Below are 27,715 nucleotides of genomic sequence, written 5' to 3'. Positions count from 1 at the left end.
AGAAAAACAAAGCTGCTGCTTCCAAGTCTTCCAGGTTTCTCAGTGATCACATTATAAGAACTATGATACAATCTGCATGTCCATCATTTATAATCTTTCCTGATCTCTCTTCATTCTTCTCAGCCATCTAGTTGCTACAGACGGATGGAGGAGGAGGTTAGTAGTTTCTATCAGATTCTTTTCCAGCCACATGTTTGTTCTCATTTCAATGTGTTTCTATTTAATTTAATCTTCAGATCATTTTCATGTTCTAAGGATGTTGATGTTGGTGGTCAACATCTTCTCTCTGCTTGGTAGAAGGTCAGAAGGTCTGACTATGTTCTAGCCAGAATACTCTGTCCTATCTCCTAACTAGAATAGACTGGTATGATGTAGACCACCTGCTGGATGAACAGACAAAGAAATGATTTGATCAGTGACAGAAAGCTTCACATATTTGACTCTAATCTCAGAGAGACTGAGTTCTCTGTTCTTAATGAACTACTGGTGGAGTTTGACAAACACAAACACAACTCTGCTCCATCTACAGGTCAAATGATAGAACTACAGGAAGAAACAGCATTTAAAATATACACAGTAGATAATAGAGAATATGTTCTGAACAAGTTACTGTCTGACTGTTAACAATCTGGACTTCACCTCCTTTTTACTCAGATAAATGAACTAAAGGAGAAGAAGAAGAAGCTGGAGAAGGAGCTGGAGACCAGAAACAAAGAGCTGAAGGAGATAAATGATGAGGTGAAGAACAAGCTCATAGACATGGAGAGAGAAGTATTTTATTCACACATCATTCAAAGTAGATTCTTCATATCAATACCTCCTTCAGATCAAATGACAAACATGTTTTTAAGTCTGACATGGAGAAATAGAAACAGACAAGAGCAAAGGAAGACATTTAAATCTAACTGTTTATCTCCTTCTATGGTGGAGATATACAACTGATTGTTGGTGTTGATGGAAATATCCAAATTAAATTGTGTCCCTGGCCACATTAGAGCTCCTACACTCTAAAGCCTACTAGCTTGTGGTGCTGTTAAATATTGATAATGATGCTACAAAAAGAAATTTACTTCATTGGGATAAAAAAAGAAAAATGTTTATGGTATAAGTTTCTACTCCAAGTAATGATGTGTCATGATCGAAAGAGCCGATTCCCATCCAGTCAGAGCTGGCTCCCCACTATGTTTTTTCTTTTTGCTGTTCATCACTGCAGAACTTTGTTTTGATGGGCACACCATGTGGCCAATCACATGTGAGGCCTCAGGATCATACCATGATGTGAGGACAGAGAAGCTGTGGCTGACTGAGTTACAAATCAAATCACATAATATTTAATGCCATCTTTCATAACACTCATAGGTGCTTTAGGCTTCTGCATCAATTTGACACCGTAGCTACGGCAACAGTCAACACTCATTTATGGTACTGTGGGACATAGACGCTGTAACCTACGTATGTAGCCCACATAGGTGTGAGCCATTTATACTTATGCCCTCGTCAGTCTGTCTCATTCTGTAACAACTCCACCCAAACACTAGACGGCGCTGTGTCTTTTTAGCCAGTCGGGTTCATTTTTGTTTCTACTTCCTGCTTCACTTTCAACAATGGCGACTGAAACTTTTGCTGAAATTTCAACCAAAACGAGTCGTACATATGTTTGTAAATGAGATAATGAGATAATTATTAGGCTTCTCATAAAAAGAGTGAAAAACATTGAACATTATCAACACACAAACCATGTGTATTTGCTGTGCTGGGATAAGATATTAGGCTATAAATGATAGTGAATAAAGAAAAGAGCTGAACTTCCCATCACTAGTTCCAAGTGAAGGAGTTCAAGTATCCTGGTCAGACCTAAGTATCCCACAGAGGATTTTCTTCTTTAACCTCTGACTGCTTTATGTATTATTACAAAGAAAATATGAACCAAAAAGTATTTAGTTCATATAAATCAGAGTAAATGACATAAATGTTGATTCACTTCAACAAATACTTCAGAAAGAAAACATTCAAATCCACTCAGAGGAAACATCATGAACAAGACTTGATCACATCTCAGAGAAACACTAAACAGAATTCATCAGAAATGAAATCTCTCTTCATCTCTTCTTTCTACCAGTTAATGAAGCAGATCAAGAAAGAAAAGGAACAGGAAAAGAAACATGAGAAGGACATGAAGGAGGTGGAAACAGAGGTTGATCTTTAATGCAAATCTTTTAATTCCATAATAAGGAAGTAGTTTGTTCCTCAATAAAAGTAAATGTTTCTCATCATGTCTCTTTATGTGACTTCACTCTCAGAATGAGAAGAAGCTCAAAGAGGAGGAGAAGAAAAGAGAAAGAGCTGAGAAAGAAGTGGAGACTCTGGAGAGGAAACTGAAGACTGAGGTTTGTCTCTTTCACCTGAGAATCATCAAAACATTTTCATGATTTCAGAGAAGTATTTTATTCACACACATCATTCAAAGTAGATTCTTCACATCAATACCTCCTTCAGATCAAATGACCAACATGTTTTTAAGTCTGACATAGAGAAATAGAAACAGACAAGAGCAAAGGAAGACATTTAAATCTAACTGTATGTCTCCTTCTATGGTGGAGATATACAATTGATTGTTGGTGTTGATGGAAATATCCAATCACAGCTCTTGTGGTCTGACGCCGTGGCGCGTAGTTACATTTCTGGACAGGTGCATGTCAGGCTACGTCATTAGTGTCTGTGTATGCTCTGAGCTGTCGCCGTAGCTACGCTGTCAAAGTGACCCAGAATCCTCAGCTTGGTAGTAGCGTGTAACAGAATAACTATTAGACAGCAGACAGTGGTGAACAGGGCAGATACTGTAGAATGATGGAGGGACGGCTTATCTCTGATTTAACTCTGCTTTATTGTCAGCTCCAAACACACAGCTCTTAACATTCAGCATATCAAGGGGTTTTCTCCAACGCCCATGTGGCGAGGCGTTGGGGGAGTTTTTGCAACGTTAGATAAAGGGAGACCTGGGGACTTGTACCCCAGGATATAAAAAGCAGAAAACTAAACTAATGTGATGCAACGACTAAGGACGCAGGTCCGTGACTGAGGAAGCAGAGATAGTAGATAAAAGTAAATCATTTTTATTGAATTTTAATAAATCAGGGAAGAAAACTGGAACTGTGGAGAAAAGTTAACACAAGGCATGACAAAAGTGATTTTATCAACAATACTAATCTAAAAGGCCGGCTACAACAAGGCTATAACTCTGATAACTATTACCAGTAACTGAAATCAGTGGGCTGGGGCCTCAGTGGGAGGCAGACTACCAGTCACTTCCCAGTGGCCTGGGGTACAACACTAAAATAATCACAACAAAACATGCATTAAAGGTGCCCCAGTGCCGACTTGCACGCAACGGGAGTGAGGTCCAACCTGACGACACCCAGGCTGCACTGAAAGTTAAAAAAAAGAAACAAAAACTCCCTGAAACACAAAGAAGGAAAAAAAAGTTAAACAACAAAAAAGCCACAACAAAAGCCCACAACGCAATTGATAATTAAACAATATCTCAAACATACAACTCAAGACCAGGAATCAACCAAAAGGCTACTTTAAACAAACTTAAGAGACCTGGTCCAAAGAGAAAATCAAACCTAACAAAAAAACAACAGAAGAAAAGAAAGAAGAGCAGCACGGAAGAAAACAGAACAGCAGATGAGCCACCCTCAGACCACCACCACCAGGGACCAGCAAGAGTCCACTGAGCCACCTGAAGCCTTTTATACTGCACCTGGCAGGAGGAGGAGCTAAGGGAGGAGACTATCTGGGTTGAGTTCACAACCTTTCACTGAGGTTCACTACACCCACAAAACATCTGGGCCCGTATTCCTAAAGATTCTAAGAATCCTCTAAGAGAGCTCCTATCTTAGCCTAAAAATTCCTAGCTAGGAGTCTTAGCTTAGGAGTGATTCCAGAAAATTCTCAGAGAACTCTGAGCAAGGAATGGACAGAAACTCTTATCTTAGTGAGGAGGTGTGGTTGACCCCGTTGCTAGGTGTGAGTCATCATTTCAAGAGGTGTGATTGGTTGATCCTAAAAGCTAGATAAAAATACGCTTTTGGTGATAATTGGCCTAGAATAGACGTCAAATTAATAGACTTAATAACAGAATCTAATCTCTATGAAGACTGTATAATTATAAATAATACTTTACATAAAAATAAATAAATAGTACGTACTTTAAAAAGTATCCTATAAAATGTGTGATTAAACTCAGGCCACCACCACAGTATTCACATGCTGATAGTTCTATTTATTTGCTTTCATTCATTTACCATGCTGGTAACATTTTGCACTTCACCCATTTGGTATTAACGAGGGTAAAATGTCTCAGCTTTCATCAATTTCTGTGATTGCTAACCGGTCTAGAAGAAGCAGTGTTAGTTGATGTTCAAATCTTCCACAAACCGAACAGCAATGGAGAAGAAATGAAGTAGGAAACCCAACTGGACAGAGGAACAGTGTTTGCTTCTGGATCAACTGGTCAATGAGAATAAAAGTGTTTAGAGTAGATTTGGCCCAAAGTCATCACTGCTGCATTGTTGCATTTTTGAATTTTTCCTGTTGCTAAATACCTCAGTGTTGTGATGGCTTTCATTTCCGATGATACAGTTGTCCCTCGCTATAACGCGGTTCACCTTTCGCGGCCTCGCGGACTTTTTTAGTGCAATTTTGCGTGCTTATTTTCTTTTCTTTTTTTTTTTTTTTTTACAGCGCATTGTTTTTTGCATCCTGATTGGCTAAGGGACTGTAGACCATTGTCAATCAATCTCCTCGTACGGTGTCTCTTGTACAGTACAGAATGCGTTCAGCTTGCCAAATTTACATATACAGTATCTTTGATCGCTGGCAGTGTGACTGAAGTGCGGTATGTTTGTAAGTTATTGAGAAAAGTGTATAAAGTGTGTAGTGAGGGGTTTTGCAACCGTAAAACATTTATAATCATTGTAAAAAATGAAACTGACTACTTCGCGGATTTCGCCTATTGCGGGTTATTTTTAGAACGTAACTCCCGCGATAAACGAGGGACCACTGTATTGCGATTGTAACAAGCTTGATTGTCATTCTGTGCTTGGAGAATATCTCTCCTGCCTCTTCTTTCAGACATTTTCTCCTCTGCTTAAGAAATTCCTAAGGCTCCTAAAAGTCCTCCTCCCTGCTCTTAGCAGATCTCACCTTAGGAGTACTCTTAAGAGCTAAGATTCTTTAGGAATAGCTTTTATCTTTACTAGGAGCTACTCCTAACTTTGAGAGGGAAACGTCACGATTCTAAGAATTTTCTTAGAAGTTGGCCACTAGGAGCAACTCTTAGCGCTAAGAATCTTTAGGAATACGGGCCCTGATCTGCTGCCGTAAAGAGTAACTGTCACTTTACTACCATGACCATCAACATTACTCTGTCTCATATAAACCATATGTGACAAGACTCACAGAGAGAAGAATTCCCATCAGCCCATCAAAGCTGAAGCATCTGATTTTTCTTAATCATCAGAAATTTTATTTAATAGGATAAACCCCTTGAGAGGAATCCTCTCGTTTTCGAGGGGGTCCTAAAATACATTACAACCAAAAAATAAAGAGACAAAACACAATCAACAATCTACAGACATATAACGACAAAGACAACGGACATCAACACAAACATAAAAAAAATAAGTAAAAGAATAAGAATAAGCACAACCTCTCGATGGCCACAAATGGCCATAGCAGTAGCCTAGTAAAATAAAAAGTATAATAATAACATAATGTTGCGAATTAAAGTTACAGTGTGTTACAAATAATATTGATATAACATCATCGGAAACATGTGCAATTTAACTCAAAATAAGAAGACAAGGAAAATTTGAACCTATGAAAAGAAGTCAATGAGCGTATGTTTAACGGAAGATTATTCCAGTCTGATGGCGCTTTAAACATAAATGCTCTTTTACCAATTGTTTTGTTCACTGTAGGAATAAGGAAAAAGTACTGGGATGAGTGCCGTAATTGATATGTTGTGGAATATGGAATCAAAAATTGTTTTAAATAAGCAGGATAATTGCAATGTATACATTTAAAAATAAAGTGTAACCAGTGATTATGTCTTCTTATACTGAGTGAGGGCCATTTGAGTGTATTATACATGGTACAGTGATGAGTGTAAAAAGAACAACCAAGAGCAAATCTACAAAGACTGTTATATGCTGTGTTAAGGGGTAGAAGATTGGTTTTGGATGCATTTAGATATATTACGTCAGCATAATCAAAAAAAGGTAAAATAAGTTGTGAGGCAAGTTTCTTTCGAACATTAAGCGTAAAACAGTTCTTGGATCGAAATAAAACACTGATACCAAAGTTGATTTTACGAAGAATATAGTCTATATGAGGTTTGAAAGTAAGTTCTGAGTCAAGCCATAATCCTAGATATTTGAATTGTTCAACTCTATGCAGATTCATACCATCATTACATGTTATGATTAAGTTATTAGGTTTCATTTTTAGGTTATGTTTTGTACCAAAGACCATGGAGTAAGTTTTAGTTTTATTAAGCAGCAATCTGTTAGATGACAGCCAGTTTTGCACAGCATCAAAGTCTGATTGAAGGGCATTCTGTATCTGTAAAATATTTGATTTAGAGATATAGATGACAGTATCATCTGCATATAGCTGAGCTGAAGTATTAGAACAAATTAAAGGAAGATCATTGATGAAAACAGAGAAAAGAAGAGGACCAAGTGTCGAACCTTGGGGTACACCTCTCTGTTGAACAAATAAATCAGACTTAGATCCTTGAAGAACAACACATTGCTTTCTATTATGCAAATAGGAATTAAACCAAAGAAGTACACTTTGTGAAAAACCAATTGCATGAAGCTTGTCTAAGAGTAAATAATGGTCAACCAAATCGAAGGCCTTCTTCAAGTCAATAAAAATAGCTCCTGCGAGATTACCAAAGTCAGATGCTGAAAATATATCATTAGTCAATTTTACCAGTGCAGTGGTTGTTGAGTGGTTAGGTCTGAACCCAGACTGAAAAGGTGACAGGATATTATTTGTTTTGAGATAGTGGGATATTTGATTAAAAATTAATTTTTCAAATACTTTTGCGACAGTACAAATTATTGATATTGGTCTATAATTGTTTGGATCAAGGATATCACCACCTTTATGTATTGGCGTGATTCGTGAATGTTTCCACATAGTTGGTATCTCACAGGTAGCAAAAGACAGATTGAACAAATCGGCAAGAGGAAACATAAGGATATGGGAAGCCAATTTAATATACCTTGATTCCATCCCATCAAGGCCAGCACCACTACTCAGACTAAGTTGTTTAATAGCATTCTGAACTTCTTGAGGTGTGATTTTAGTAAATGAGAAGGTGCTATGACAGACAGAGATATTATTAGAACAATAATTGTAAGAAAAATCAGATATTAAGTCAGAACAGACTGTGGAAAAATGCTGACTGAACACTTTAGCAATTAAAAAGGGATCATGAATTATCGTATTACCATCACGTATTTTATTAATAGGGCTTTTATCAGAAGTATTTATTATGGTTTTTATACTGTTCCAAAATTGCTTGGGATTTTTAAAATTATTGGAAAGACATTCCTTATAATAATCAGATTTTGCGTTGCGGGTCATTGTCTTGGAGATATTTCTTAGTTTCCTGTATGTTTCCCAGTCAGCATTTTCCCTTGTCCGCCGGAATTTAGCCCAAGCCTTGTCCCTCTGTCTGAAAAGGCTTAAAAGATCAGCATTTATCCAGGGAAGATGTCGTCCCTTGACCTTAGAGGTTTTCCATGGTGCATGTTTGTCTACTACTTGTGTGAACTCAGAGTATAGAAAGTCCCAAGCATCCTGAGCAGTTGGTATTAGCTGATACCTGTCCCAATTAATTGCGATTAAATCATTAATAAATAAGTCAATATTAATTTTCTTATGTTGTCTAATTTTGATTAATTTTGGTGGTGTTTTTGGAATTTTAATTTTCCATACACAATAGATAAATGAGTGATCACTAAAACAGTCTGACAAAATACCAGCTTCAATAAATCTTTCAGGATGAGTGACAAGTATCCAATCAAGCAGGGACTGGGAGTGAGGAGTAATTCGAGTGGGTTCCTTAATGAGTTGTGTTAAATTAAGATTTTCAAAGTTATTTTTGTCTTTAACAGAAGACTTGTCTAGCCAGTTTTTGTTAAAATCACCTAGAATAATCATTTCATTTTTAGAAGAGATAGAATCAAAGGTAGACATCAAACACTTGGAAGACTCTACAGGGGCAGAGGGTGGTCTATACACATTACCAACAGTAATATATTTATTCTGATGAAATATGATTTTAACAAAAAGGCATTCAAAATGTATTGGTGTAACTGTAGGTGTAATTCGCTCTACAACTAAATTAGAGGAGACATAAGTAGCCACACCACCTCCCCTGGAGCCTCTATCGGCTCTGTATAGTACATAGTTTTCGAGTTTTATTTCGTTGTCAGAGATGTTACTATTGAGCCATGTTTCAGACAGAGTAATAATATTAGGATTGTGTTGGACTACCCATGCACGCAATAAATCAATTTTTGGCACAAGACTTCTGATATTCAGATGGATGATTTTTAAACCTTTAATATTATTCAGTAACGTTGAGGTTTGTATGAATAGCAGCACTATTCAAGGCTAGGCAGATTAGATAATCAAAAAAAAAGATATAGAGGGTTGTGATAATATAGCACAAAAAACTGATACACAAAACACAGAGACACAAAACAAACAAGAACACAAAAAACATTGACGATGACCCGGCAGCCCCAGCCATCCAAGGCCAAGGCATCTCCGTGAGAGGGACAAAGACCAAGAATAGTCTGCAAACAGGTTGTTCTGCATCAAAACGTAAGGAGAGAGAAAAAAAAAATGGTGACAATAGCTCCGCGCCTGTCCGCTGTCGGTGAAACTGAAAACAACTGGCGTTACGACAGTTCTGTTTTACGACTACCGGATGACAGCCAGGTGTAAACATCAACACAGTTTACGTCAGGTAGCCGAAATAAAATGAATGAAAAAAAAAAAAAAAAAAAAAAAAAAAAACAAGCCAGCGAGGAAGATCCATGGATACAGGTGAATAAGTTCAAAAATCAAATAAATCAATGTCACGCCACATTGACACAATCGAAGCAGGAGTTCTGATCATTAAATAATGACTGCAGAAGCTGCAACGTTACTTGTGGCTCGATGTACCTTTCCTTATGAGGAAAGTTATGAGGAAGAATTCATAGGAATCACAGGAGAGTTTGAAGGAATCATGAAAGCAGCTTCAGCGGCTCGGTGACAGGTAAACAGCTGTGGTTTCCCATCTACAATGACACTTAAAGTGGACGGATACCGGAGAGAGTATTTTAGATTTAACTCACGGAGTCGCCGTTTAACGGGATCAAAAGAGCGGCGTTTCTTCACGAGTTCAGCACTGAAGTCAGGATATATATGTATTCGATTACCTTGAAACACCAGCTCTTTCTTCACTCTGGCAAGACGAAGGATTTTCACCTTATCCTGGAAATCGAGGAGTTTGATCAGGATGGGTCTTGTACCTGCTCTGTCATTGTGGCGGAGCGTAGGTGTGCGGTGCGCCCGCTCAATGACCGGGGGAGTGGGAAAGTTTTCCGGGCCAAGCAGGTGTGGGATTAGCTTGGACATGAATCCAAGAGTATCACGGGCCTCCGCGGATTCAGGAATCCCCACAAAACGAAGGTTAGAGGCTCTGCTTCGGTTCTCCAGGTCCTGGATCTTGTCCATCAGGTAGGCATTGTCCTTAGTTAGCTCCTTGGTCAGCTTGCTGAGATTTGTAATGTCGTCCTCATTTGCTCCAACACGATGCTCCAGTGAAGAAACATGTTCTCCAAGAGTGTCCAGAGACACCTGAATATTGCACAGTTTTGTTTGGATTGGATCAACCTTTGCATCGAGATGAGCGAACATTTCAATCTTGATCTGTTGTATGCCGTCCCACAAAGTTTGTAGGGAGATCGAGCTTTGTTGATCCGCTGCCATTGTTTGCGGTTTTAGTGTTATCCAAACAGTGTGCCAAACAACAATAAGCAGAAGAGAAAGCAGGACTTTACCCACTACGATATGACAGAGGTATGTGTAGCACTAGAAGGATAGTTTGTCGAGCTACATTAAGAAAGCAGACACGCCTGTGTTGCGCTCCCTCACGCTGCGGCCATCTTAATGCCAATATACACTAAGGACATTTCTACTGTTTGTTTACTGAGTTTGGTTCTGTTTTTGCTTGTGTGGATGTGATTGCAGTGTTTTGTTCATTTGTTTGCACAATTACAGTTTTATTGAGAACAAAAACGGTGGCACAGTGGCAAGGTGGTTAGCACTGATGCCTCACACCGAGAAGGTCCCAGGTTCCAATCCTTTGACCAACTGTTTCCTTTCTGTGTGGAGTTTGCATGTTCTCCCTGTGTCTGCGTGGGTTCTCTCCAGGTTCTCCAGCTTCTTCCCACTGTCCAGAGACATGCTGGTTAGGTTCATTGGTGATTCTAAATTGGCCGTAGGTGTGAGTGTCTGTCTGTGTTACTCTATGATAGACTGGAGACCTGTCCAGGGTGTACCTCGCCTCTCGCCTGATGACAGCTGGGATAGGCTCCAGCAGACCCTACGACCATTAACAGGAATAAGCGGTTGCAGAAGATGAATGAATGAGAACAAAAATAATAATGCTTTTGTAACAGAATAACTGGACAAAATGAGATAATTATTAGGCTTGAATGCAAAAAAAACACTGAATGCAAAATGGGCAAAAAGGGCTTATCAGAATCAGAATCAGAATCAGAAAAGACTTTATTGCCAAGCATGTTTGTACATACAAGGAATTTGCCTTGGTGTTGGTACGCATAAAGTAAAATAAAATAAAATAAAATAAATATAGAAACTATATATAAAATACAAAAATACAAAAAATACACAAATACAAAAACATGCAAAAATATATACACAGTATATATATATATATATATTCCACCAGAACTGTGGTAGTGAGGTAGTGAGTTTGATGTGTTCATGGGGGGGGCTTGGCATTGTTCAGCAGACGGACTGCAGTTGGAAAAAAACTGTTCGCCATGCGAGTCGTCCTACACTCGATGGATCGCAGCCGTCTGCCAGAGGGGAGTCTGTTAAATAGTCCGTGTCCAGGGTGAGAGGGATCAGCCACAATCTTAGCTGCTTCAGAGTCCTGGAAGCGTACAGCTCGTCGAGAGACTTCAGATTGCAGCCAATCACCTTCTCTGCACAGCGAATGACACGCTGCAGTCTGCTCTTGTCCTTAGCAGAGGCTGCAGCATACCAGGTGGTGATGGAGTTGGTGAGGATGGACTCAATGATGGCAGTGTAGAAGTGAACCATCATTGTCTTTGGCAGGTTGAATTTCTTCAGCTGCCGCAGGAAGTACATCCTCTGCTGTGCTTTTTTAATTAGGGCGCTGATGTTCAGCTCCCATTTGAGGTCCTGGGAGATGATGGTGCCCAGGAAACGGAGGGACTCCACAGTGTTGACTGTAGAGTCACACAGGATGATGGGGAGGAGTGGGGCTGTGTTCTTCCTGTAGCCGGTGAGGGTGGTGTCATCCGCAAACTTCAGGAGCTTGACAGACTCGTGACTGGAGGTGCAGCTGCTGGTATACAGGGAGAAGAGCAGAGGAGAAAGGACACAGCCTTGAGGGGAACCCGTGCTGATGGTACGGGAGTCTGAGATGTGTCTTCCCAGCCTCACATGCTGCCTCCTGTCAGACAGGAAGTCTGTGATCCACCTGCAGATGGAGTCAGGCACGGTCAGCTGGGAGAGTTTGTCCTGTAGTAGAGATGGAACGACCGTGTTGAAGGCCGAGCTGAAATCCACAAACAGGACCCTGGCATATGATCTGGGGGGAGTCCAGGTGCTGGAGGATGAGATGGAGGGACAGGTTGACAGCGTCATCCACAGATCTGTTTGATCTGTAGGCGAACTGCAGGGGGTCCAGGAATGGGTCTGTTAAGTCCTTAAGGTGGGAAAGCACAAGACTTCATCACAACCGATGTCAGGGCAACAGGGCGGTAGTCATGGAGTCCAGTAGTCCTTGGCTTTTTGGGAACTGGGATGATGGTGGAGGCCTTGAAGCAAGCTGGCACGTGACATGACTTCAGTGAGATGTTGAAGATATCCGTGAACACTGAAGACAGTTGATCAGCACAGTGCTTCAAGGTGGATGTAGACACAGCGTCTGGTCCAGCAGCCTTGCGGGGGTTCTGCCTCGTAAACAGCCTCTTCACGTCCTTCTCCAGGATGGTGAGAGGTGAGATGGAGGAGGGAGGCTCTGAGACCACCGGCTGTGAAGGAGCCTTGGCCATTGTTGTTGTCGGGGAGGAGGGGGGCACTGGTGTGAGGGCCTGTGAGGTTTCACAGATACCAGTGCTGGTGGGAGAGGTGTCATCGTGGGGGGTGGTGGTCGTGGTACTGTCCCATTGTCTTTCAAAGCGGCACAAGTATTCATTCAGGTTGTTGGCCAGGCGTGAGTCGTTCACAGAGTGGGGGGGTTTGGGCTTGTAGTTGGTGATGTTCTTGAAGCCCCTCCAGACAGAGCTCGAGTCGTTGGCTGCAAACTGGCTCTGCAGCTTTTCTGAGTACTGTCGTTTAGCTTCCCTCACTGCTTTGCTAAACTTGTACTTTGACTCTTTGAATTTCTCTATGTCTCCACTCCTGAATGCCTTCTCCTTCTCCAACCTGAGGTGCCTGAGTTTGGCTGTGAACCAGGGTTTGTCATTGTTATAACTCACCCTGGTGCGTGTTGGAATACAGCAGTCCTCACAGAAGCTGATGTATGACGTCACTGCTTCTGTGTACTCATCCAAACTGTTTGTTGCCGCCTTGAAAGTGTCCCAGTCAGTACAGTCCAAACATGCCCTTAAGCGGTCCACAGCTTCACTGGTCCACATCTTACATGTCCTCACAGCAGGTTTACAGATTTTAAGTTTCTGTCTATACGCTGGAATCAGGTGGATCATGACATGGTCCGATTCTCCCAGTGGGGGACAGCGTGAAATGCATCTTTGACTGTGGTGTAGCAGTGGTCCAAAGTTCTGTCTTCCCTGGTGGGACAGCTGATAAACTGTTTATATTTAGGGAGATCGTGGGAGAGATTTCCCTTGTTAAAGTCACCGAGGACAATAAGTAAGGAGTCCGGGTGAGTTTTCTCCACGTGTAGAATCTGGTCGGCCAGCGCGCGCTGTGCGTCATGGACGTTGGCTGCCGGCGGAATGTAAACACCGACCAGAATGAATGAAGAAAACTCGCGGGGGGAGTAAAAGGGTTTGCAGTTTATGAAAAGTGATTCCAAGTCCGGGGAACAGTACTGCTGGATCACTGTCACGTCGGTACACCAGCTACAGTTTATGTAAAAACACAGACCTCCACCTTTCGTCTTGCCAGAGAGCTGTGCGGCGATCCGCTCTGAAGAGTTGGAATCCTTCCAGCTGCAGCGCGGAGTCCGGTATTAATCCACTCAGCCAGGTCTCGGTGAAACAAAGGACTGAAGATGTAGAAAGATCTCTGTTTTTCCTCATCCGTAGCTGGAGTTCTTCTATTTTGTTGCACAGTGAGCGCACATTAGAGAGGAAAATGCCCGGCAGCGGGGTGCGATGTCCGCGCTGACGAAGGCGCACCAGTGCGCCAGCGCGCTTTCCTCTCCTGCGTCGTCGCCTGCGTATTGCATTGGCAAAGGTGAGCGCACCTTTGACCAATATGTCCAAAATATCCCCAGATGGAGCGATAAAATCCGGGAATAAATCTGATGGTGTTGCAGTTCTGATGTTTAGCAGGTCATCCCTTGTGTATGTGTTCCTCACACAACAAAAAACAGGATTAACCAGCAAAAAAGCAAAACAAAGTAGAGCGCACCAAAACACCGTGGCGACCCTCGTCGCGCCATCTTAGCATCACTAGTGCCAAGTGAAGGAGTTCAAGTATCCTGGTCTGGAGGAGGTCTGTTAATCTCATCTCCTCTTTCTGTCTTCTCTCCCCTCAGGTGGAAAAACTAACTGGTGATAACAGGAAGCTTCAAGAGGAGAATCATCAGCTGCAGGAGGAGCTGGAGACCAGAAACAAAGAGCTGGAGGAGATAAAAGATGAGGTGAAGAACAAGCTCATAGACATGGAGAGAGAAGTATTTTATTCACACACATCATTCTCATCAGAAACAACAACATCCAGAGAAAAATCCAGAGTCCAGATATACAAGTCTAAAATCTTTTCTATGAATACGTCCTTCAGATTAAATGTCAAATGTGTTGTTTAGTCTGACATGAAGAAATAGAATCAGTGATGATAAAATCTTTTTTATTTGACTTTAATAAATTCTTCCAGTTGGAGAAAAACAAAGCTGCTGCTTCCAAGTCTTCCAGGTTTCTCAGTGATCACATTATAAGAACTATGATACAATCTGCATGTCCATCATTTATAATCTTTCCTGATCTCTCTTCATTCTTCTCAGTCGTCTAGTTCCAACAAACAGAAGGAGAAGGAGGTTAGTAGTTTCTATCAGATTCTTTTCCAGCCACATGTTTGTTCTCATTTCATTGTGTTTCTATTTCATTTAATCTTCAGATCATTTTCATGTTCTAAGGAGGTTGATGTTGTAAAGAAGTAAAGAAATGATTTGATCAGTGACAGAAAGCTTCACATATTTGACTCTAATCTCAGAGAGACTGAGTTCTCTGTTCTTAATGAACTACTGGTGGAGTTTGACAAACACAAACACAACTCTGCTCCATCTACAGGTCAAATGATAGAACTACAGGAAGAAACAGCATTTAAAATACACACAGTAGATAACAGAGAATATGTTCTGAACAAGTTACTGTCTGACTGTTAACAATCTGGACTTCACCTCCTTTTTACTCAGATAAATGAACTAAAGGAGGAGAAGAAGAAGATGGAGGAGGAGCTGGAGACCAGAAACAAAGAGCTGGAGACCAACAAAACAGAGCTGGACAAAACCAAAGAAGCACTGAAGAAAAAGACGGAAGAGGTGGAGAGAGAAGTATTTTATTCACACACATCATTCAAAGTAGATTCTTCATATCAATACCTCCTTCAGATCAAATGACAAACATGTTTTTTAGTCTGACATAGAGAAATAGAAACAGACAAGAGCAAAGGAAGACATTTAAATCTAACTGTATATCTCCTTCTATGGTGGAGATATACAACTGATTGTTGGTGTTGATGGAAATATCCAGTTACATTGTGTTCCTGGCCACATTAGAGCTCCTACACTCTAAAGCCTACTAGCTTGTGGTGCTGTTAAATATTGATAATGATGTTACAAAATGAATTTATTTCATTAGGATACAGCAGAAAAATGTTTATGGTATAAATTTCTGCACCAAGTAATGATGTGTCATGCGTCGATTCCCATCCAGTCAGAGCTGGCTCTCCACTATTCTTTTTTTTTTTTTGCCGTTCATCACTGCAGAACTTTGTTTTGATGGTCACACCATGTGGCCAATCACATGAGAGGCCTCAGGATCATACCATTATGTGAGGACAGAGAAGCTGTGGCTGACTGAGTTACAAATCAAATCACATAATATTTAATGCCATCTTTCATAACACTCATAGGTGCTTAAGGCTTCTGCATCAATTTGACACCGTCGCTACGGCAACAGCCAAGACTCATTTATGGTACTGTGGGACATAGACGCTGTAACCTACGTTTGTATCTCTGAACCTCCTCAGTTAACCTTTCTCCATGTGTTCCATCTTTATTGATCCAAAACTATCAAATTGAAAATAGCAGAGATGGAGAAGCAGCCGGAAATACTAACGTGGAAATACGCTACTACCAAGTAGACCAATCACAGCTCTTGCTGTATGTGTCGCCGTGACACGTAGTTACATTTCTGTAGAGGTGCATGTCAGGCTACGTCTTTAGGGTCTGTGTATGCTCTGAGCTGTCGCCATAGCTACGCTGTCAAAGTGACCCAGAATCCTAAGCTTGGTAGTAGCGTGTAACAGAATAACTATTAGACAGCAGACAGTGGTGAACAGGGCAGATACTGTAGAATGATGGAGGGACGGCTTATCTCTGATTTAACTCTACTTTATTGTCAGCTCCAAACACACAGCTCTTAACATTCAGCATTTCAAGGGGTTTTCTCCAACGACCATGTGGCGAGGCGTTGGGGGAGTTTTTGCAGTGGTAGATAAAGGGAGACCTGGGGACTTGTACCCCAGGATATAAAAAGCAGAAAACTAAACTAATGTGATGCAACGACTAAGGACGCAGGTCCGTGACTGAGGAAGCAGAGATAGTAGATAAAAGTAAATCATTTTTATTGAATTTAAATAAATCAGGGATGAAACCCAAGAAAACTGGAACTGTGGAGAAAAGATAACACAAGGCATGGCAAAAGTGATTTTATCAACAATACTAATCTAAAAGGCCGGCTACAACAAGGCTATAACTCTGATAACTATTACCAATAGCTAAAATCAGTGGGCTGGGGCCTCAGTGGGAGGCAGACTACCAGTCACTTCCCAGTGGCCTGGGGTACAACACTAAAATAATCACAACAAAACATGCATTAAAGGTGCCCCAGTGCTGACTTGCATGCAACGGGAGTCAGGTCCCACCTGACGAAACCCAGGCTGCACTGAAAGTTAACAAAAAGGAACAAAAACTCCCTGAAACACAAAGAAGCAAAAAAAACTTAAACAACAAAAAAGCCACAACAAAAGCCCACAACCCAACTGATAATTAAATATTATCTCAAACATACAACTCAAGATCAGGAATCAACCAAAAGGCTACTTTAAACAAACTTAAGAGACCTGGTCCAAAGAGAAAATCAAACCTAACAAAAAAACAACAGAAGAAAAGAAAGAAGAGCAGCACAGAAGAAAATAGAACAGCAGATGAGCCACCCTCAGACCACCACCACCAGGGACCAGCAAGAGTCCACTGAGCCGCCTGAAGCCTTTTATACTGCACCTGGCAGGAGGAGGAGCTAAGGGAGGAGACTATCTGGGTTGAGTTCACAACCTTTCACTGAGGTTCACTACACCCACAAAACATCTGATCTGCTGCCGTAAAGAGTTACTGTCACTTTACTACCATGACCATCAACATTACTCTGTCTCATATAAACCATATGTGACAAGACTCACAGAGAGAAGAATTCCCATCAGCCCATCAAAGCTGAGGCATCTGATTTTTCTCAGTGCTAATATACACTAAGGACATTTCTACTGTTTGTTTACTGAGTTTGGTTCTGTTTTTGCTTGTGTGGATGTGATTGCAGTGTTTTGTTCATTTGATTTCACAATTACAGTTTTATTGAAAACAAAAATAATAATGCTTTTGTAACAGAGTAACTGCACAAAATGAGATAATTATTAGGCTTCTCATAAAAACATTGAATGCAAAAAGGGCTTATCAACACATGAACCATGTGTATTTGCTATGTTGGGCTAAAATATTAGACTATAAATGATACTAAATAAAGAGTCAGCTCTTCTTTGGGAGTCATGGCAAAAGAGCCAGCTCTCAGAAAAGAGACGAACTTCCCATCACTGTCTCCAAGTGAAGGAGTTCAACTATCCTGGTCTGGAGGAGGTCTGTTGTTAATCTCATCTCCTCTTTCTGTTTTCTCTCTCCTCAGGTGAAAAAACTAACTGGTGATAACAGGAAGCTTCAAGAGGAGAATCAACAGAAGCAGAAGGACCTGGAGACCAGAAACAAAGAGCTGGAGACCAGAAACAAAGAGCTGGAGACCACAAAGAAAGAGCTGGACACCAGAAACAAAGAGCTGGAGGAGGCAAAAGATGAGGTGAAGAACAAGCTCATAGACATGGAGAGAGATTCACACACATCGTTCAAAGTAGATTCTTCATATCAATACCTCCTTCAGATCAAATGACAAACATGTTTTTTAGTCTGACATAGAGAAATAGAAACAGACAAGAGCAAAGGAAGACATTTAAATCTAACTGTATATCTCCTTCTGTGGTGGAGATATACAATTGATTGTTGGTGTTGATGGAAATATCCAAATTAACTTGTGTCCCTGGCCACATTAGAGCTCCTACACTCTAAAGCCTACTAGCTTGTGGTGCTGTTAAATATTGATAATGATGTTACAAAAATAAATTTACTTCATTAGGATACAGAAGAAAAATGTTTAAGGTATAAGTTTCTGCTCCAAGTAGTAATATGTCATGATCAAAAGAGCCGATTCCCATCCAGTCAGAGCTGGCTCCCCACTATGTTTTTTTCCTTTTGCTGTCCATCACTGCAGAACTTTGTTTTGATGGGCACACCATGTGGCCAATCACATGTGAGGCTTCAGGATCATACCATTATGTGAGGACAGAGAAGCTGTGGCTGACTGAGTTACAAATCAAATCACATAATATTTAATGCCATCTTTCATAACACTCATAGGTGCTTTAGGCTTCTGCATCAATTTGACACCGTAGCTACGGCAACAGCCAAGACTCATTTATGGTACTGTGGGACATAGACGCTGTAACCTACGTATGTAGCCTACATAGGTGTGAGCCATTTATACTTATGCCCTCGTCAGTCTGTCTCACTCTGTAACAACTCCACCCAAACACTTGTCGGCGCTGTGTCTTTTTAGCCAGTCGGGTTCATATTTGTTTCTACTTCCTGCTTCACTTTCAACAATGGCGACTGAAACTTTTGCCGAAAAACCAAGACGAGTCGTACAAATGTTTGTATCTCTGAACCTCCTCAGTTAACCTTTCTCCATGTGTTCCATCTTTATTGATCCAAAACTATCGAATTGAAAATAGCAGAGATGGAGAAGCAGCCGGAAATACTAAAGAGGAAACACGCTGCTACCAAGCGGACCATTCAGAGCTCTTGCTGTATGTGTTGCCGTGACACGTAGTTACATTTCTGGAGAGGTACATGTCAGGCTACATCATTAGGGTCTGTGTATGCTCTGAGCTGTCGCCATAGCTACGCTGTCAAAGTGAGCCAGAATCCTAAGCTTGGTAGTAGCGTGTAACAGAATAACTATTAGACAGCAGACAGTGGTGAACAGGGCAGATACTGTAGAATGATGGAGGGACGGCTTATCTCTGATTTAACTCTGCTTTATTGTCAGCTCCAAACACACAGCTCTTAACATTCAGCATATCAAGGGGTTTTCTCCAACGACCATGTGGAGAGGCGTTGGGGGAGTTTTGTAACTGTGACCATCAACATTACTCTGTCTCATATAAACCATATGTGACAAGACTCACAGAGAGAAGAATTCCCATCAGCCCATCAAAGCTGAGGCATCTGATTTTTCTCAGTGCTAATTTACACTAAGGACATTTCTACTGTTTGTTTACTGAGTTAGGTTCTGTTTTTGCTTGTGTGGATGTGATTGCAGTGTTTTGTTCATTTGTTTGCACAATCACAGTTTTATTGAAAACAAAAATAATAATGCTTTTGTAACAGAATAACTGCACAAAATGAGATAATTATTAGGCTTCTCATAAAAACATTGAATGCAAAAAGGGCTTATCAACACATGAACCATGTGTATTTGCTATGTTGGGCTAAAATATTAGACTATAAATGATACTAAATAAAGAGTCAGCTCTTCTTTGGGAGTCATGGCAAAAGAGCCAGCTCTCAGAAAAGAGACGAACTTCCCATCACTGTCTCCAAGTGAAGGAGTTCAAGTATCCTGGTCTGGAGGAGGTCTGTTGTTAATCTCATCTCCTCTTTCTGTTTTCTCTCTCCTCAGGTGAAAAAACTAACTGGTGATAACAGGAAGCTTCAAGTGGAGAAACAACAGAAGCAGAAGGACCTGGAGACCAGAAACAAAGAGCTGGAGACCAGAAACAAAGAGCTGGAGACCACAAAGAAAGAGCTGGACACAAGAAAAAGAGAGCTGGAGACCACAAAGAAAGAGCTGGAGACCACAAAGAAAGAGCTGGACACCAGAAACAGAGAGCTGGAGGAGGCAAAAGATGAGGTGAAGAACAAGCTCATAGACATGGAGAGAGATTCACACACATCGTTCAAAGTAGATTCTTCATATCAATACCTCCTTCAGATCAAATGACAAACATGTTTTTTAGTCTGACATAGAGAAATAGAAACAGACAAGAGCAAATGAAGACATTTAAATCTAACTGTATATCTCCTTCTGTGGTGGAGATATACAATTGATTGTTGGTGTTGATGGAAATATCCAAATTAACTTGTGTCCCTGGCCACATTAGAGCTCCTACACTCTAAAGCCTACTAGCTTGTGGTGCTGTTAAATATTGATAATGATGTTACAAAAACAAATTTACTTCATTAGGATACAGAAGAAAAATGTTTAAGGTATAAGTTTCTGCTCCAAGTAGTGATGTGTCATGATCAAAAGAGCCGATTCCCATCCAGTCAGAGCTGGCTCCCCACTATGTTTTTTTCCTTTTGCTGTTCATCACTGCAGAACTTTGTTTTGATGGTCACACCATGTGGCCAATCACATGAGAGGCCTCAGGATCATACCATTATGTGAGGACAGAGAAGCTGTGGCTGACTGAGTTACAAATCAAATCACATAATATTTAATGCCATCTTTCATAACACTCATAGGTGCTTTAGGCTTCTGCATCAATTTGACACCGTAGCTACGGCAACAGCCAAGACTCATTTATGGTACTGTGGGACATAGACGCTGTAACCTACGTATGTAGCCTACATAGGTGTGAGCCGTTTATACTTATGCCCTCGTCAGTCTGGCTCACTCTGTAACAACTCCACCCAAACACTTGTCGGCGCTGTGTCTTTTTAGCCAGTCGGGTTCATATTTGTTTCTACTTCCTGCTTCACTTTCAACAATGGCGACTGAAACTTTTGCCGAAAAACCAAGACGAGTCGTACAAATGTTTGTATCTCTGAACCTCCTCAGTTAACCTTTCTCCATGTGTTCCATCTTTATTGATCCAAAACTATCGAATTGAAAATAGCAGAGATGGAGAAGCAGCCGGAAATACTAAAGAGGAAACACGCTGCTACCAAGCGGACCAATCAGAGCTCTTGCTGTATGTGTTGCCGTGACACGTAGTTACATTTCTGGAGAGGTACATGTCAGGCTACATCATTAGGGTCTGTGTATGCTCTGAGCTGTCGCCATAGCTACGCTGTCAAAGTGAGCCAGAATCCTCAGCTTGGTAGTAGCGTGTAACAGAATAACTATTAGACAGCAGACAGTGGTGAACAGGGCAGATACTGTAGAATGATGGAGGGACGGCTTATCTCTGATTTAACTCTGCTTTATTGTCAGCTCCAAACACACAGCTCTTAACATTCAGCATATCAAGGGGTTTTCTCCAACGCCCATGTGGCGAGGCGTTGGGGGAGTTTTGTAACTGTGACCATCAACATTACTCTGTCTCATATAAACCATATGTGACAAGACTCACAGAGAGAAGAATTCCCATCAGCCCATCAAAGCTGAGGCATCTGATTTTTCTCAGTGCTAATATACACTAAGGACATTTCTACTGTTTGTTTACTGAGTTAGGTTCTGTTTTTGCTTGTGTGGATGTGATTGCAGTGTTTTGTTCATTTGTTTGCACAATTACAGTTTTATTGAAAACAAAAATAATAATGCTTTTGTAACAGAATAACTGCACAAAATGAGAAAATTATTAGGCTTCTCATAAAAACATTGAATGCAAAAGGGCTTATCAACACACAAACCATAGGTATTTGCTATGTTGGGCTAAAATATTAGGCTATAAAGGAGCCAGCTCTCAGAAAAGAGACAAACTTCCCATCACTAGCTCCAAGTGAAGGAGTTCAAGTATCCTGGTCAGACCTATATATCCCACAGAGGATTTTCTTCTTTAACCTCTGACTGCTTTGTGTATTATTACAAATAAAATATGAACCAACAACTATTTAGTTTATATCAATCAGAATAAATGACATAAATGTTGATTCACTTCAACAAATACTTCAGAAAGAAAACATTCAAATCCACTCAGAGGAAACATAATGAACAAGACTAGATCACATCTCAGAGAAACACTAAACAGAATTCATCAGAAATGAAATCTCTCTTCATCTCTTCTTTCTACCAGTTAATGAAGCAGATCAACAAAGAAGAGGAACAGGAAATGAAACATGAGAAGAAAGTGAAGGAACTGGAAACAGAGGTTGATCTTTAATCCAAATCTTTTAATTCCATAATAAGGAAGTAGTTTTTAACCAAATCAGTTTCTCATGTTCCTCAATAAAAGTAAATGTTTCTCATCATGTCTCTTTATGTGACTTCACTCTCAGTGGAAGAAGAAGCTGAAAGAGGAGGAGGAGAAAAGAGAAAGAGCTGAGAAAGAAGTGGAGACTCTGGAGAGGAAACTGAAGACTGAGATGCTTCACCAATAAACTCTGAATGATTGACTGATAGAACATGAAGCTGACTGATGTGAAAGGACTAATCTGTGGATGTCGTCTCCTCCCAGTCAGAGGAAATCAAACCTGAACCTACACATCTTTAGAATTCTCTGACAAAGCAGAACAAGCAGCAAACATTCTAGATGAGAAACAGCACGACTCAGATCTTCCTGCAGAAACCACACACTGCAGAGAAAGTCTCTGGAAACACTTGGCTCCATTTTATTGGATTAGTCAAGTTTGATGTGAACGTTGGTTTGTTTAAAAGACTTTTACAGGATGAGGTCAGTATTTTAGATTCTATGGAACAAGTGTCCTTGTTTTCTGATGTTTAGTTAAAACCAGATGTTGATGCAGAAATAAAGATCTAGCTTTTCTATTTACAGAATATTTTTGTTGGTGTTGTTGTTGATAAATGTTGTTTTTCATGAAATGTCTCAAATTCCATCAGAATAAATCTCCCTCAGTCAGATCAGACTGACGGATCTCGTTGTGTCTGTTTTAACATAATGGTGTGTGGAGTGAGGATGGATGAGAAGGGTGGCTGTTAGTGCCTGACCACAGTAGATTTTTAACCATAGATGGTTCACAAAGCTAAAAATGTTAAAGCTGAGCTGATGTGAAAGCTCAGCTCAGGGGAAAGAGTTTCTGGTGAATATAAGGAGAAGGATTTTCAAGCTAAAACCAGTTGTTCTCTGGAGGCAACTCATGTTTAGAAGCTGTAGACCTACAATACTCAATAAACTGTGTTCTCCACATCTGAGACTGACTGGTCCAGTGTCCCAGTCTCCAGACAAGCTGAGATCTTCACTTCACTGGCCTGAAGATCAGCCTCAACAATCTTTATTAATTTATACCTCAGATCAGTTCCCTGGCAACACTGTCAGAGTTCAGCTCTTTCATGATAACACTCAAAGTGAATCTGAACTCATTAAAGTCCACACAGTCCCACTATAAAGCCTTCGTGTTGTTATTGTGGTCCACATCATCCTGACACTGGTGAACTAAAATGGAAAGACCTGAAGTCCTGGAAGCGGGGAGACAGAGTCCAGGTCATCGTGCAGTGAAATAGTTCCCAATTGAACAAGCCTGGTGCAACATTGCATTGGGATTTCATTGTGCGACGTGTTTCCACTGAGAGAGAGAAAAATAAAAATACTGCATGGAATACAGTCCTCCAACTAATAGAGCCATATTGTTTTGAACAAATTTTCTCCACAGTGCTCACATAAAGCCCTCCACAAACAATTTGGGTCTTTGCTGGAGCATAATCAGTTCCCAGCTCCGGACCAGCTTCAGGGACTGGCCTGTCTTCCTGTCTACTGTAACCAAGAAAACATTATACATCAGAAACAGTACGACTCAGCTCCTCCTGCAGAATCCACACACTCCAGACAAAGACTACATTTCATTGTATTTGTGAAATTTTACATGAGCGTTTGTGAGTATGAAAGAAAATCTGGTGGTTTGAGCTGCTGAATGAACACCTTTACTGCTAACATACAGAATGTGATATACTGTTTTCCTTGATGGAGAGATAGAAATCCAGATGTTTAGTTTGAATCTTGTCAACTCGATGCTGATGAAAAAAATAAAAATCTCCTTTTGAATGAGAATATTTTGGACGTTTCCACATGAACATGAAAAGCTGCCATTTTCAATCATTGTATTATAATAAATCTCTTCTTACATAACTTATTTGAGCTGCTTCATCTTTTTGCCAGCACACTCATAAGACCAGAACAATCAGAAGTTATCAAATGCTTAGTGCGAGACAAAATTGGTGTCTCTCTATGGACATGAGAATTAGCATTCCTCGTACACAACTGAGTCCAGTCTACATTAAATTTGATCAGATCACTTCTAAGACCTGACAACTGCAAAAAATTGGATGGTTGAACGGCATGACCTTGGTGCCCACTTATGTTTTGGTCTTTCATCGTGGATTGGAAACTCACATATCGTTAAGGAAATTGTTATTTAATAAAGACTGAGACCAAAAGTTAAAGTTTGTGAAAGTTACATATACATATCCTCCACAAACTTCACAATGATGTGAGCATAAATTTGTATTTACATGCAAATATGACTGACACCCATACAGCACATCTTACTGGAAACAAGAAGCCAGCTTGATGGAACAAATGTCATCCAGTACATCAGAGTCACGTAAAGTGTTCAGTACAGATTACAATAAAGATAAACAGCAAGAGATTAAGTCTAGCTGAAGTGTAGCGTTGTCTTTTTCTTGTTTACTGAATATACTCTGACTTAAGATGCTCAAAAGGTCAGGAAAGTTCATGGAACTCAGTCTCATGTTCATTATCCCAGCCACCATAATAAATTCCTCATGTGCAAACATACGTGGCCATAAAAACCATTCTGAGATTCTGTAAGTTCTGGTGAGAATGTTTTCATTTTACTGCATTTGCCATCGAGTTAAATAAAATAAATAAAATAAAGTACTCTTCTCAGTGAATTGACCAGATCCAACACTAATGTGATCACACAAAGTCATTAGAAAATATAATGTCCATTTTTCATCTGTGTTGTACTGAATTCAGTGAATTGTTGTTCAGTGTTCATGGATTTTTGAAAACTCATGAAGCTTTTCTCGCAAATGTAAAACTCTTTTTGTATGGGTCTTTTGCAGGGCCATGCAAAAATGTCTAAAAAGCATCTCAACATGTCTGAAACTTCTGGTCACTATCCGTATGTAATCCTCCAAGAGGTACAAACATTTCTCTTGGGTCCATACTCTACACTCCACAGGAACTCTGACATTTTGTCCATTTTCATGTGTTGTAACAAAATTGTCCTACAGTCTTTGGAGAATCTGCTTCTATGTTAGTCAGAGTTAGAGGGAGTCACAACCTAACATGAACAAGGCTCCAACACAGCCAGGAGGGTCACATGGATAAGATATTATATTTAATATCTTTCTGTCAGTGAGAAAGAAAATATCCACCTATGAACCGAATTTCAGTATTCACAGTTTAAAATTATACAACCATTGATTGTTTGGTCCTTTGAGCAGGAAGTCTGTTATTAAGAGTGTTTGTACCCACACATTTAAACACATAAACTCTGACTGATAATCTTTGTAATTATGTAAAACATCATCTTTGCTGCAAATGTGAATGTCTTAAACTATCCTGACAGCAGGGTTCACATACGCAGCATCTAAACTCACTGTAAAGAGACGAAAGTGAAAGTATGAGACTCTGTCTGTTAGTGGTTGACTTGCTGGGTGTGGGTGTCCAGCCAATCAGCGTCTGGCACTGAGCACTCACCCAACCTGTTTCAGGTATGTGAATCATTCACCTCCATTTCCTCCTTCTTATCTCATTCAGTTGTTTTCCGTCTATCTATTTGCGCCTCTGTCAATCGTCCTCTTGTGGGTCCTGTCCTCCAGATGTCCCTCAACCTCCCCCCTCTGCTGGAGTCAGAACCAGCTGCCTGATCGGTATGTAACAGAGACAGAGACATAGCAGAGAGCTGAGGGATTTTATAAGAGTGAAAGTATAAAACAATGTTTGGATTAGTCCAAGGAACGATCTGTAGAGTGGCTGTGACTGAAGCAGTAATCAGGAAGTCTCCACAGGTTTGTTTATGACTAAAGTCTAAGTTTAGTTGAGCCAACAAGGTAGCTGATACTAATAACTGACATATTCTTTGGTAAAGCCTTCATATTTAGGGGGTTGGTGCTGGAATGCTGCTGTCAGTGATCGTACTGTGCTGTCAATTAATGATGAGTTTTGTTCCAACACTTGTTCTACGTGGGTTAGGATATTCTTTTTGTTTATGTGTGGCTCCACTGATATTTTTTATTCTGCTTTGTAGAAACCAAGAGAATAAAGTGTTGACTGGCCCTCTCTGCTTCCCTGTTCAACCCTAGTTTACCTGTTTTGAGATGACTTTTACAAGATAGCACTCTTACATGAGGCATTTCTGTTAGTCCACCTCTCCACTGGTATCTGGCATTAACTGGCTCTATTATTACTTGTTGTGGGTCAGGGTTAGGGTCTCATCTGCTGATCCTTGGTGTAACCTGTCTGAATGCCTTTATGGTTTATTATATATAATATTCCTTGTGTGACACTGCCACGGTGGCACTGCCAGATCTTTTTAACTCCATCCCACAAACCAGAACACAGACGAGAGAAAGAAAGTGAAGAGAAGCCATGACTGGATGGATTTTAAGTGTTTGATTATTCAGCACTGATGTGATGCCGTGTGTATGTTTTATTTTTTTGTAAATTTTGGTTTGCTGTTATACTTACGGTGTTCGAGAATGAATCAATGTATTTTTTGCCCAGTTATCTTCTTGTCACTTATCTTCCAGAGCTCCGTGATTCTTTTCCAGATGGATGATCTACACCTTACCTTTCACCTCTCACCTCTCACTGTGTTGGTTTTCCATCTTTTTCTAACACACGTCTGCAAAGGTAAACTGGACTAAAAATGTGGAGAAAACTTTCACAAACTGACGTCAGAGGTGGTTCAGGTTCTGTCAGGCAGTTTTCAAGTCTGCAGAAATAAACTCACTTTACAATTTAAACAGACTCTCTCTGATTTCCAGGTCAGTCTGAACTGATTGGTTCATCTCAGCCAATAGTAGCAACTCTTGGTGAAGACGTGGTTTTACCATGTCTCCTGCAGCCTGCTGAAGACACTATGGACTTGACGTTGGAGTGGACGAGACCAGATCTAGACCCAAGATTTGTTTATGTTTGGCGCTCCCGAGAGGAACTTGTTGGTCAAAAGCACGATTTGTTTGAGGGGAGAACATCTCTGTTCATTGATGAGCTGAAGAAAGGAAACATTTCACTGAAACTCTCCAAAGTGAAACTCTCTGATGAGGGACAGTACAGATGTTTTATTCCAGCACTGGAAAAGGAGACTTTGGTTCAGCTACACGTTGGTGAGTGAAGACATGATGAGCATCTTTAGGGTTGTTTGTTTCTGTATACCTCCAGAAAAGGATTTCACACTGATTAAAAAAAAACACCTTTCTTCTTCCTTGTGCTCAGCTTCAGCTCCTGTTTCCTCGCCCGTCATCAGTTTATCAGGGATTGGACAGAGACAGAGGAGGAGTGGTGTTACAGTGTGAGTCTGCAGGCTGGTATCCAGAGCCTGAAGTGTTGTGGCTGGACGCTGAGGGAAACCTGCTCTCTGCTGGACCTCCAGAGACAGTCAGAGGTCCTGATGACCTCTATACTGTCAGCAGCAGAGTGACTG

At 40.6% G+C, this 27,715-nt stretch overlaps 1 protein-coding gene and 1 long non-coding RNA gene across 3 annotated transcripts; both read left to right on the top strand.

The window, feature by feature from the left end:
- The first annotated feature begins 127 nt into the window (after positions 1-127).
- On the top strand, positions 128-24,283 carry LOC311491058 (uncharacterized protein). Of its 2 annotated transcripts, none has more exons than XM_084548908.1 (11): positions 128-156; positions 655-738; positions 2,120-2,194; positions 2,301-2,387; positions 14,081-14,185; positions 14,546-14,578; positions 14,957-15,082; positions 17,718-17,885; positions 19,824-20,054; positions 22,162-22,236; positions 22,364-24,283. In XM_084548908.1, exons 1-11 carry the CDS (start codon positions 145-147, stop codon positions 22,463-22,465), a joined length of 1,098 nt encoding a protein of 365 aa, XP_084405034.1. In that variant the 5' UTR covers positions 128-144; the 3' UTR covers positions 22,466-24,283. The 2 variants fall into 2 exon arrangements, with proteins under 2 accessions (XP_084405034.1, XP_084405033.1); XM_084548907.1 differs by having other exon boundaries at positions 14,957-15,094.
- A 2,535-nt stretch (positions 24,284-26,818) lies between these two features.
- Positions 26,819-27,644, top strand: LOC311494471. Its single transcript, XR_014699284.1, has 3 exons — positions 26,819-26,922; positions 27,057-27,398; positions 27,508-27,644. It is a non-coding gene; the product is annotated as an uncharacterized lncRNA (long non-coding RNA).
- Positions 27,645-27,715: the final 71 nt, after the last annotated feature.

Source organism: Chelon labrosus (genome assembly GCF_963514085.1).
Source record: "Chelon labrosus genome assembly, chromosome: 1".
Lineage (NCBI taxonomy): Eukaryota > Metazoa > Chordata > Actinopteri > Mugiliformes > Mugilidae > Chelon > Chelon labrosus.
Note: the sequence above shows the minus strand (reverse complement) of the source record. Positions and strands in the feature narration are given on the sequence as shown.

Coding starts and splice junctions, on each gene's coding strand:
- LOC311491058 (XM_084548907.1), top strand. Junction 2,195..2,300: donor TGAAGGAGGTGGAAACAGAG/GTTGATCTTTAA, acceptor CTTCACTCTCAG/AATGAGAAGAAGCTCAAAGA. Junction 20,055..22,161: donor TGGAGGAGGCAAAAGATGAG/GTGAAGAACAAG, acceptor TCTTTCTACCAG/TTAATGAAGCAGATCAACAA.